The sequence below is a fragment of the Elephantulus edwardii genome, unplaced genomic scaffold (genome assembly GCF_000299155.1).
Source record: "Elephantulus edwardii isolate Elephantulus edwardi_28Jun2011 unplaced genomic scaffold, EleEdw1.0 scaffold00049, whole genome shotgun sequence".
Classification (NCBI taxonomy): Eukaryota; Metazoa; Chordata; class Mammalia; order Macroscelidea; family Macroscelididae; genus Elephantulus; species Elephantulus edwardii.
Window position 1 is genome coordinate 448824 of NW_006399799.1, and position 12742 is coordinate 461565.

General features: G+C 42.8%; 1 protein-coding gene across 2 annotated transcripts in view; it reads left to right on the forward strand.

Annotated features, from left to right (window-relative positions):
- Nucleotides 1–12742, forward strand: part of ADC (arginine decarboxylase) — a 74816-nt gene that overhangs the window by 31151 nt on the left and 30923 nt on the right. For both annotated transcript variants that reach the window (XM_006886416.1, XM_006886415.1), the window contains exons 8-9: nucleotides 1023–1182; nucleotides 2273–2385. In XM_006886416.1, the coding sequence (XP_006886478.1) occupies nucleotides 1023–1182; nucleotides 2273–2385 (273 nt within the window). The remainder of the gene's footprint in view (nucleotides 1–1022; nucleotides 1183–2272; nucleotides 2386–12742) is intronic.

The following is a 12742-nucleotide window of genomic DNA, read 5'->3' on the forward strand; positions in this document are numbered from 1 at the left end:
AAAAAAATTTAAAAAGTCAACTCACCCCCCATCCCGCCACTAGGAGTCGCTTCTCTTTTGAAATAGCTTCATGTCTTGAACTACCCATGTCTAGAAATTGACTCTAAGGAAATAATTTGTGATGGAAACAAAGAACCTCAAAGATGAGCATTGCAGTACAAGTTATAACAGAAGTCTAGTGGATTTACCTGGTCCATTTAATGATTAAAAACCAAAGCATACAAACATGCTATCTACTTGATTCCAACTCCTAGCAATCCTGTTAAACAGAGTAGAAGTGCTCATAGGGTTTCCAAAGCTGTAAATAGTTACAGAAGAGATTACTTTCTATTTCTCAACTTGATCTAATAATTGGGATACATTGTTATAATAAAAATAGTTATTCATATAGGGAAGTCAGTCTATCAGGTATAGCTTGTTATTAAAACGCTATCATGTTTATAGTAAAACAGTAATTTTTTTAAAAAAATGTTATTTTTTTTGTGTGTGTGTACCATCAGATCGTATCTGACTGGTACAGGAGGAGATTATCCCTCCTTCTCCAGCAGAGCATCTGGTGGATTAGAACCACCTGCCTCTGGGATTGCAGTACAGCTTCTTGCCACAAAAAAGAGTAATATTTTTTATGAAAGATGCAAGTAGTGTTTGTAGAGGAGCTAACCCAAAAGTAGTGATGAAATTGGGGTTGAATTTATTTTTTTCCTTTTCTGAAATCTGTCCATATAATTTGTCCATAGAAAATTAATCCACATTAGGGCTCCTGCAATCAGAGTACCAAGTGTTACAGAATGCCTCTTCCCATTACTGGGGACATCAGAGGAGGCTATTTACATATGATCAGGGTCTCAACCCAAACCTAACTAGCCAGCTGTCTGTAGTTACTAGCTGGAGCTGCAGCAGGTACAAAGACCTTCTTGATACCAAAGGAGCTTTCAAAAAATAGACTTGGAGCTATAGCTGGTCTTTAGCATAAATCTCATGTTTCAGACACAAACCTGTCACCCTTCTCTTTTCTCACCCAGATTGCTTCTGTGATCAACTCAGCCTTGGACCTCTATTTCCCAGAGGGCTGTGGGGTGGACATCCTTGCTGAGCTGGGACGCTACTACGTGACCTCGGCCTTCACCTTGGCTGTCAACATCATCGCCAAGAAGGAGGTTCTTTTAGACCAGCCCAGGGAGAGTAGGTGTCATGTGGGCAAGAGAGCCCATTCTCCCCAGTGGTTGGGGACAGTGGTCAGCTGAACAGGGTTTTAGGCTCCGTCGAGGGTGAGAGAATCTGGAGAATTGATCCTGGCCTTAGGGAGACTGATAATCAATTCTTGACACCTTTAAAGCATTCTTTCCTTTTGACATACTTTAAAAACATATGTTCATAGTGCATATATGAACAAAAACTAATATTTTTTGAAGCTTAATTGTGACCCAAACAGCCTAAGCTACTTTACTCACTTCATTTTACAGATGTCAAAGAAAATAAGAATGACTTGCTTAATAGCTATTAAGAGACATGTCTTAATATACCCATGTCTGTTTCCCTCCAAAAGTACAGGCTCTATTCATCTTATTGCTTCTCATAACAAAATAGTTAATTACAACTTATTTTTAAGTCTGCTTGACAGATATAAGAACATAGGTATGGGAAGGTTGAGTCACAAGCATGAGGGACTGATTAGGGACTGTGCTGGGATTCAAGTTCATGCTGGGCTGATGAAGCCTCTGTGGTCCCTTGGCTCCATGAGCACCACACCCTACCTTTTCAGGTCACAGAAGTCCTTGTACTCCTCATGAATGAGAGGTATCAAGGACTCTGGTCTTGGAGCTTTGGCATCTGCTCTGGGACCCTTAGGTAAAAGAGTAAAGACAGATCTGTTTGTTCTTCCCTAGAAAGAACCTATGGGAAAGAGTGGTGGGTTCCAGATAGAATGTTTTCTCTCTCTCTCTCTCTTTCTCTCTCTCTCTCTCTCTCTCTCTCTCTCTCTCTCCCCGGGTGTGGGGAGGTTGGCAGGGGAGAATGGCATTCTTCTGGCCTCTTTCATAGACCCTGGGGGATTGCCCACACAGCAGACTTGGTTTCTCATTCCAACTCGTTCTTGGGTCCATTGTGTGCCCTGAAGCAAGTCATTCAACCTTTTGAATTCTCTGTGGGCATCAGGGGCCTCATGTGCAGATAGTGGGCATCTGTTCTGGGCTGCTTGCTCACGTGCAAGTCCATTCTGCTAGCTGCCCACTACGCTCCCCTCACGTTGCTGCCCGTGCTCCACTCCCCACAGAAGAAAATGGTTTCACCCCCAAAACCATCATGTACCACCTTGAGGAGGGCGTGTATGGAATCTTCAACTCAGTCCTGTTTGACAACTCCCGCCCAACCCCCGTCCTGCAGAAGGTGAGCCTACTATGTCTGCATGTTTTCAATTAAGTGGTTTGTTTGATTTTGTGGTTTGTTTTTTTTAACTCTAATAAACATGTATGGGGATACAAGGGGGTAAGGGTTGGGGAGCAGAAGAGTGAGGATAGGCAAGGATGAAATCACAGGGCTGCACTGTTTGGTGCGTGGAGGGAATGGGTGAAGGAGATGAGAAAGATCCAGTGGGGACCAGAAGAGACAGGGAGCATAGTACAATGGTGATTAATTTTTTTTTAACAAAGAAATTGTCTTATTCACTTGTGGGTTTTTCACTTGGGAATGGGGTACAGACTCTTTGGCTTCTTCATGCTGAACAGGGGCTTTGAGGTGAAGGGGGAAGGGGAGCCCACTTTAACACTTTACCGGTGGTCCTGGGTTGAAGCTGCATGCCTCCTTGTTCAGTTAGAAGATATTTTCTTGACATTTTCTGCCCTCTGGACTGCAAAGTGTTTGCCAAGGCGAGTCCAGTGGGGATAGCTGGCTGAATCCTGAGGCTCCATCCTCCTTTGCTTCCTTAGCTGGAAGTTACATTTCCCTTTTATCTCTGGAACTAGGTTCAGGGCTCAGGTCTGGAGCAAGACTCAGTGTTAAGGTTACCTATAGGAAAGGGAGCAAACCTAGAGAGAACAAACTTGTGAGTTACAAAAAGAAGGGCTTTGGAGATGTTACTTACAGATGTACTGGGCAAGGAGGTAGAGGAGAGCCACTTGGATAAAATTCCTTGTATACAGTAGGCAGCTCTCCCCAGCAACCTGATGGCTCTCCTAAGGGGCCAGGAAGTTCTCCTGGGGGCCAGGCGGTGTACCCCCCAAACCCCCTCGAGGTGTGGACCCTGTGCCTCACTGAAGACCATGGCCAGGGACAGCACCTCTGGTCCACCATTGCCCCCCTCCCCTCCACCGAGTGGTCCAACTGCAACTTGAAGTAGGCATCACTACTCTCCCCCTCTACAAATGGAGAAAGCGCTTTGAGAGTGGTGAACAGACCTGCCCTAGGTAGAAACAGTTCTTGGCAGCAGTAGTAAAGAAACCAAAAGATGTGGTGCATTGAAGAGATCTGCTGTCCAGGGTCTGTTTTTGTTAAGTGTTGTTGAGTTGTAGCAACTCATAGCAACCCTATGAACAAAAGACCTGAACACTTGCATAACTTTCATCATTTTTCTAAGTTCATGGAGTTTCTGGAGGCAAGCTGTTTTGGAAGTGGGTGCCACTCCTGTTTCCAAGCTTGTTTTAGTCTGGGAGCTCTATCAAACACTGTCCACTATGGGTAACCATTATCACATTTGTCACATCAGTGTCATGGTGTTTAGCATCACAGCAGCCATGAGTTACCTCTGTACAGCCAACTGACAGATCAATGATACACCACTTAGAAGACTGTTTGAAAAGAATTAAAACCAGGCCTGAGTACCACAGATTAAAATCACCAATCTTTAACTTTCTATCCGTTAGGTCCACAGAGCTTTCTATGGCTCACAGCAATTCTGAACAACAGATCTAGTCCTTGTCCTGTCCTACTCCATCCCCACAATCTGAGGCATGCTTCAGCTCATTGCTACAGTCACTGTATCAATCCATTGTGGTGAGGATCTTCTTTCCTTCTCTGACCCATCCAAGGAAATCTCCTTCACTGACAGTGAGATGCTCTCCCATATCTAGACCTTCACCTCCCATGGCTCCATTGCATTGCCACTGCTGCCCCCTACCCACTGTCCCCTCCTGCACTAGGGGCCCATGGCTGCTGACAGCTGCTGCCACTGGCCATGTGGGGCTCTGTCACACTGGCCACAGAACCCAGCACCCACTGCGCAGTCCAGGTTAGGGACCCTTGGGTTCTGGCCATGGTGACCCTATGTGGTTGCGGCAGTGCGGGCTCGGCATCAGGTAGCAGGAGGAAGTGGGACTCAGCCATGTTTTCTTGAGAATCTTTGTCCTCTTGATGTTGAGCCTCAATCCATATTGAAGACCAGTAATCAACTGTTTTAATTGTTGGCTATTTAGGTATATATAAACTGAAGGCTGTAGAGGCCATGGTGGCCTGTTTCAATGCAGCTTGCTATGCCTCCAGATCATCATGCTGCAATCTCCCATTGCTGCCATATTGGTTCTGAGAATTTCTTTTAGAATAAGTTTATTCTGCGGCCGTGTGGGAGTTCTGTTGTACCAGCCATGGGACCTGGCACCCACTGCCCATCCCAGGTGAAGGGATCCCTAGGCTCTGGCCATGGCAGCCCCATGGGGTCACGGTGGCATGGGCTCAGCAGTGAGGGGCTGGCAGCTGTGGGACTCACCCATTCTTTTTGGGGAATCTTTGTCCTCTTGATGTAGCGTCTCAATCCATATTGAAGACCAGTAATAAACTGTTTAATTGTTCAGTTATAGATAAGCTGCGAGCTGTGGCAGGCCATGGTGACCCATTTCTATGATGCTTGCAGCACCTTCAGCTCCTTATGCTGCTTCCTCTGCCGCCACCATCTTGGTTTGCCCCTGTTTGGTTTTTTGTTTGTTTTTAAAAAACACCAAAACCAAAAGCAAAACCTAAACATCTATTGTATGCTTTTATTTTTTTTAATTAAACAAAATTTTTATTAAAGCAGATATTATACAGAAATACATTTCAACTGATTTAAGTCTGTGAAGGGAGAAATATGGCACCAAAACTTCCCTCTATCCTACCAGAATTTAGAATACTATCCAATCTCCAGTTTTACTTTGCTAGTTTTATTAATATATATACAAATCTGTGGTTTTTTAAACATTATAATTCTTTAATCTATTTATTTAAAAATTAGACCTCAAGCCAACACTGTGTAGTCAACTCTACTGGGATACTGTTGAAGAACATAATCCATGTTGAGTATCGGTCCTTAAAATAGAGCACCTTACAGAAATCTTAGGTGGTGTTGTGAACACTTATTGTACTCTTATCTGCTTAATGAAAGAGCTCTGATGGCTTAAGTGTTGGACTGCTAACCAGGAGTTTGGCAGTTGAAACCCACCAGATGCTTCTCAGGAAAACCTGGGCAGCCTCCTTCCATTATGATTTACAGCCCCAGGCACCAGATGGAGGGTTGCCTTGAGTCCAGTCCAGACTGACTCTATGGAAGTTTGGTTATCTCACTGAAAGATGCTCAACACGCTAACAATAGAAAGTAGACAACAGGGATGAAGAAAGTCATTACCAGCTTTTTGATAATTTTTATGTATTTTCTTTTTGTTTTTTTCAAGAAATGCTCACCTACATTTTCTCTTCTGTAAAATAGGATCATGTTGGTTTTTCACCTGTTCTTTTCATTAAATGTGGGTGTAGCTATTTCCGTGCCATTAACTAATTACTGGAGCTCTAGTGGCCCAGTGGCAAGAAACTGTGGTGCAGTCCCAAAGGCACGTGGTTCGAGGTCACCAAGCTGCTCCACAGGAGAAACATGGGCAATCTCCTCCCATGCAATTAACTGCCTCTGAAAACCTACTGGAGGGTCAGCTATGGGTTGGTTCCAACTCTGTGTTACTCAACAACAGTGGCATAGTGCGTAGGGAGTTTCACTGCGAACCCATAGACTGTACTTCTTGGGGGATTTGAATCCATCAGTTGCTCTGAGGGAGAAAGATGAGCAATCTCCTCTCATACAGTTTACAGCTTCAGAAGTTGATTCCACAGCAGTGAGTTGAGATTCAAGTTCTTGTGGTGTTTTTTGATGACTGCAATACTCTATAACCAGTCTAATAATGGTTACAAGGAAGCTCTTTTAGCCCAGTAATAAGAAGCTGCACTACAATCCCCAAAGCAGATAGTTCGAATCCACCAGCTGCTCTGTAAGAGAAGGATGGGCATTCTCCTTCCATGGGATTAACTGAAAGCCTGCTGGAGGGTCAGCTATGGGTCGGTTCCAGCTCGATAGTATGCAATAACAACAACACAACAATGGCTGTATGCTTATTTTCTTGTTTGTGAGCATTGTAAATACACCTTGTTGTCCATGTCTGATTAGTGTTCTGGGTAAATTCCTAGAAGTAAGAGTTGATCTTAGCAGATTCTTCCATATTGGCAAGAGGAAAAGTGATAGAGGAAACATACCCCTTAGCCTGTGGAACCCAGCTCAGGGCCTCTAGCAGCGCTGGTGGGCATCATTCAGAGGGGGATGACAGAATGCCATGGTGATGTCATGCCCTGGTGGGAACTAAGAGTTGTCTGCTAAGAGCTTGGCAACTAACTGAAGACACTTTGGTCCAAATCCACTAGCTATTCCGAGGGATAAAGGTGTGGCAGTCTGCTTCTGTAAAATATTACAGCCTTGAAAACTCTCTAGAAAGTTCTACTCTGTTCCATAGGATTCTTGTGAGTCAGAATTGACTTACAGCAATTTTTAAAAACAGACTTTTACTTGTATTGTCCCTGTCCCTGGAGGAAAACATTCATTAAAGTGTCTAGCCAGCTCCTTGAACACCATGGGACTTAATGTCTGTTCTTTCCTTTTCTTCCCGTCCTGTGTGGCCTCACGACTCAGTTAGGTGTCTGCTCCATTTTGTAAATTTTCCAGTTCTTTATCCCACCGCAGACTCCCACGTGCTGTGGGTGTGCTCCTTGGAGTCCTCCTCCGACAGTGGCGTGGCTGTGGCATTTGAGTATGGCTCCCTGGCAGGCTGAGGCATTTAGAATTTTCTGCTCTGACAGTCGCGTTGCTTGTATTCCTGTGGTCTCCCACATCCTCCTGCACATAGCAGGGTCCAGGCCAGCCAAACCCAGGGTTACACAGCAGGCAGCAGCTGCTTCCCATTTGCTGTCTCCCTCCTTGGCCTCCCTCTCTCTTGTATGCCTTCTTCCTAGTCTCTGATCCTTTGTCAGTTCCTCAGATGAGTAGGTCCGCCCAGCCCACCACCATGCCCATCCCATCAGAGTTTCTGTTTTCACTAATCTTTAGTTGATATTTCTGACACCTGGCTGTTACTGACCCACTTTGTAATCTGTGTCATTCCTTCTCTGCATTGCCCAAGCTTCTTCCCTTGGGTTGTTAACCATTCTCTGAGGCTGGCCATGTGACCCGATCCAGCACAGGGCCCAGAGTCTGCTGGTGGAGATACACATTGCACAGACGGCAACACACAGAAGTTAGCTAATTATGTAGGGAGTGTGCAGGAGGGGTTCAGCCTGGCCAGAACGTAAGCACCTTCTTCCAGAAGGAAGGCCCTACTCACTGGTGGTTGTGATGGCTGTGTGCTCTTTATGCCCATGGACTTTGTTTTCGGATCTCAAATGCAGAGGGTTGTATTAAGCATAATCCTCGGTTGAAAGTATACTTCTTATTTCTGGACCTTACTATGCCCTCTTTTGGTTTTTTTCCCATTTTCCTTCTTTTTAAAAAATTCAACAACTATTTATTGAGTATCCTGCAAAGCCCTGTGCTAAAGCCTGCAGAAGACAATAAATAGGTGAGTAAGAATTGTCTGTACTTTGGATGTATCATCTTGTTGGGTAAAAACATTTACACGCCTGTGTGATTCATACATACCCTGCAACAGTGTCATGAGAAAAGTATAGAACAATTATCAATGAATTAAAAGAATATTTTAGTATATATCTCTAAAAAGTAAAGAGTTTTTAAAAACAGTTATAATATGGCTATCAAGTAAAAAAAATTAACTCTGTAGTAGCTACAATCATCCAGGTGATGTTCAAATACCTCCATTGTTTAATAAATAATCTTTATAGTTGATTTGCTGAAATCAAAAGCCAAAGAAAGTTCACACATTACTTTTGATTGTTATGACTCCCAAACCCGCAGTTATTTTGGGGGGAGAGGCAATTTATGTCTTGAAGAAACCAAGTGGTTTGTCTTGTAGAATTTTCTGCATGGATTTCTCAGATTGATGAATTTCTTGAGCTTTGCTTTGATATTATTGAAAATCTTTGATTGTTTAAAAATATTTTCTTATTTGGAAAGAAAAAGGGGTAAGGAGAAGCAGTCAGTCAGGGAAGGAGACTGGTAAAATAGAATGCTCCAATGTAATTTTTTAAAAAAATGTTCATTTTTTAAAAGTAAAAATACTTGTTTATTTTTCATGTGACAAGAACCCTTATCATTTTATCAGCTCATCCCCATCTTCCTGCAATGCAAAGTAACCACTGTCTTGAATCATGTGTTTATCATTTCTTTACTTTTTTCTTTCATGTAGTTTTAACAAATCCAGATATATTTATAAAATGTGTTTGTATGTAACTATAATTTATTTTTCCTTATTATCATGATAATCTTGATAGTATACTAAATTTTGAATTTTTTTCTGTTTACTATCTATCATGTTCTAGAGCTCTGGTGGCCTAGTGTAACTTGCTCTACTACTAATTGAAAGGTTGGGGGTTCAAATCCATAAGCAGCTCCATAGGAGAAAGATGAGTAGTCTTCTCCTGTGAAGATTTACAGCCTTGGAATCCAATTGAGGAGGATCACAATCAACTCCAGCAGTGGGCTTAATGTCAGATTCTGAGAGTCTAATAATATATAATGCTAGAGTATTCCACATTTTCTATACTTTTATAAAAAGAGAGTTCTGGTGACCTAGTGGTTAGAAGCTGGGCTGCAATCTCAAGGGCACATGGTTTGAGTCCACCAGCTGCCCTGTAGGAGAAGAATGGGCAGTCTCCTCCCATGCAATTTACTGCCTCTGAAAACCTGCTGGGGGGTCCACTATGGGCCAGGCCCAACTCAATGGCATGCAACAACAACATTTTTATAACAGAGCAATAGGAGGACTTGTAGAACTTGCTGCAGAAGAGCAAAGAGCATAGTCTTCAATATAGATTGTATTTCAACATCAAGAAAACAAAAATTCTCACCAGTGGACCAATAGGTGACATCATGATAGGTGGAGAAAAGATCGAGACTGTCACTGACTTCATCTTTCTTGGAACTACAAGCAAAACCCTTAGTACCAGCAATCAGATCAAGAGATGTATTGTGTTGGGAAAGTCCAGAGTCAAGGACCTCTCCAAATTATTGATGAGCAATGATGTCAGTTTTTGAGGACTAAGGTGTGCCTGATCTAGACCATGTCTTTTCAATCATTTGCTATGCCTCTGACAGACTGGACAATGAATAAGAGTGGCAGAAGAATTGATGCCTTTGAGCTGTGGTGTTGAAGAAGAGCACTGAATATCTCATGGACTGTGAAAAGAACAAACAGATATGTTTTGGAGAAAGTGCAGCCAGAGTGTTCTTTGGAGGCAAAGATGATGAAGCTTTGTCTCATGTAATTTGGGAATGTTGCTTGGAGAGACCATATTTTGGAGAGGGACATCATGCTTGGAAAGATGGAGAGTCAGCAAAAGAGGAAGACCCTCAACCAGATGGGTTGTCACAAACTGTAGCAATGGGCTTAAGTGTATTAGAGATGATGAGGATGGCACAGGATAGGTCAGGGATCAGATCTGTTGTTCATAGGGTCATTACAAGTCATATTCGACTCAGCTTGTATAACACTTTATTGGGGACTACACTGCAATTTCTTCATCTCTTCTCCATTTGGATTTTTCCACATTTCTGCTACTGTGAACACTGCCTTTATGAATATTGTTGTTTGTGTCTCTGTTATGCATACTTCTTTTTCACACAAGCAAGGAGTGAAATGGTTGGTATAGGATATATGAATGTTCAGTTTTAGGAAATAGCACCAAAATGTTTTCCAAAGTGCTTTTACTAATTTATAGTCCCATCAGCTGTGCTTGAGAGACTCAATGGATCTATATCCTTCTAAGAACTTGATGTTGTAAGCCTTAAAAAAAATTCCCAATTGAAAGGACATGAAATTATACATTTCACTGTGTCTTGATTTGCATTTCCCTGATCACTCATTTGGGTGAATGTTATTTAGTTGTCCTGCATGTTTCCTCTTCTGCCAGGAACTTTGAAACCTTCCGTGTTAGTTTCTTAGGATTGCCATAATTAAATGTCACAAACTAGATGGCTTACAGTAAAAGAAATTTGTTTTCTCACAACTTTGAAGGCTAGAAGTCTAAAATTAACATGTAGAAGAACCATGTTCCATCTGGAAGTTCTAGAGAAGAATCTTTCCTTGACTCTCCTTAGCTTCTGGCGGGTGCCAGCAATCCTTAGCTTTCTTTGGCTTGCACTTCTGCCTCCATCACCATTCTCTCTCTGAGTGTGCTTCCACATTATTTTCTTATAAAGAAACCAATCACTGTATTTAGGGTCCAGCCTAATCCTGTGAGCTCAGCTGAACTGGGTTATATATGTAAATATTGTATTTCTAAATAAGGTCATTGTTATGTGCTGTCAAGTTACAGCCCCTCCATGAACAGCAGATCTGAATCCTGCCCTATCTTGTGCCTTCCTTACAATATCTGATACACTGAGCACATTGCTGCAATCACTATATCAATCCACCTCACTGAGGTCTTCCTCTCTGTTCCGAGGAATAGAACATGCCCAAAGTTTATGAGACGAAGCTTCACCATCCTTGCCTTTAGAAAGAACTCTGGCTGCACCTTCTCCAAGACATATCTGTTTGTTCTTTTGGAATATTCAGTACTTTTTTCCAACAGTGTAACTCAAAGGCATCAATGTTTCTTCCGTCATCTTTGTTCATTGGCCAGCTCTCAAGATGCGTAGCAAGTGAATGAAGAGACCGGGACCTGAATCATGCACACCTTAGTCTTCAAACTGACATCATTGATTTTCAATACTTTGGAAATGTCTCTGGCAGCATATTTTCCAATACAATATATCTTTTGAGTCTTTCAGGATGCCTTGACTGTTACTGCCAAGGGTATTGATTAAGGAAGCAAGTAAGATCAAGTTGTTGACAATATCAATCTTTTCTCTATATATCACGATGTTGCCTATCAGCCCAGTGGTGAGGACTTTTGTCTTTTTGATGTTGAGATGAAATCCACATTGAAGGCTATATAGTCTAATCTTCTGCAGCAAACTTTCAAGTCTTTCTCACTTTCAGCAAGTAAGGTTGTATCATCTGCACAATACAGGTTATTGATGAGTCATCCTCCTATCTTGATGCCACATTTTTCTTCACAGAGTCCAGCTTCTTGAATTATCTGCTTAGTATAGATTGAATAGGTATGGAGAAAGGATACAGCCATGATGCATATCTCCCCCACCACCCCAACAAGGGTTAGGGCTCAATATAACTTTTAGGGAATGTGGTTCACTCCACAATCTCTTTTCTTCAGCTACTGGCTCCTCATGTCCAGTCTTCTCTCTGACCTGGTCTGCACTCGTCCCTGCTCCCTCAGCTCTACTCTTTGAACCTTTCCAATCTGGTGTGTCTTTTCCATGTCTTCAGAAGTTCATGACTTTAAAAGTTACCAGCTGCTTCCATGGTGCTAGGACCAATAGTGGCTCTTCTACTCAGCAGCAACATTTGACACAGCTAATCCTCCTGTTAGGGACCTCTCTAAAGTACTGAAGAGCAATGGTGTCTCTCTGGAGACTAAGGTGCATGTGATACAGGCCATCGTCTTTGCAATCACTTGTTATGCATCAGAGAACTGGACAATGACTAGGGAGGATAGAAGGAGAATTGGTGCCTTTGAGCTTTGGTGTTGGAGAAGAGTACTGAGGTTTCCATGAACTGCTAAGAAAACAAACAAATTCATCTTGAAAAGGGTTAAACCGGGCTGCTCCTTGGAGGCTAGGATTCTGAGGCTTCGTCTGACATACTTTGGTCATGTTGTAAGGAGAGACATCATGCTTGGGAGGGTGGAGGGCAGGCGCAGGAGGGGAAGGCCCTCTAGGAGGTGGATTGATTCGGTGACTGGGGTAATTCGGGATGGGTGTGTTGGAGACAGTGTGATCGGCACAGGACAGAGCGGAGTTTAGGGCTGTTGTACATAGGGTCGCTATGAGTCGCAAGTGACTCGACGGCACATAACAACAACAACAGTCCTCCTGTCATCTTCATTTTGACTCTCCTGGCTTCTGTGAAAACAGTGCTGCTCTTGCCTACTCTTCTGACTATTCTTATTTGGTAGGTTCTTCCACTGTGTACCCTCTGAAAGTTGACAAGCTCAGGTGTCAGTCCTTGACCCTCTTTTTGGTTTATGCTTCCTAGACAACCTTTTCCAAACTGAGATGTCACATATCTTCTAGATTTGAACCACTTCCCCCTTTGTGTGTGTGTGTGTGTGTGTGTGTGTGTGTATTTAACATAGATTAACCCATTTATTATATGCTAGAGATGCTTCAAATGGGAGAGCTTCTACTGGTCTTTCAGTTCCTTCAGTCTTCTTTTTTTTTTTATGGAAAAGTAAAAGAAAAGATTCTTTCATTGTTTTACAAACCCTCCCCCAGGTCCCCTTCACCATG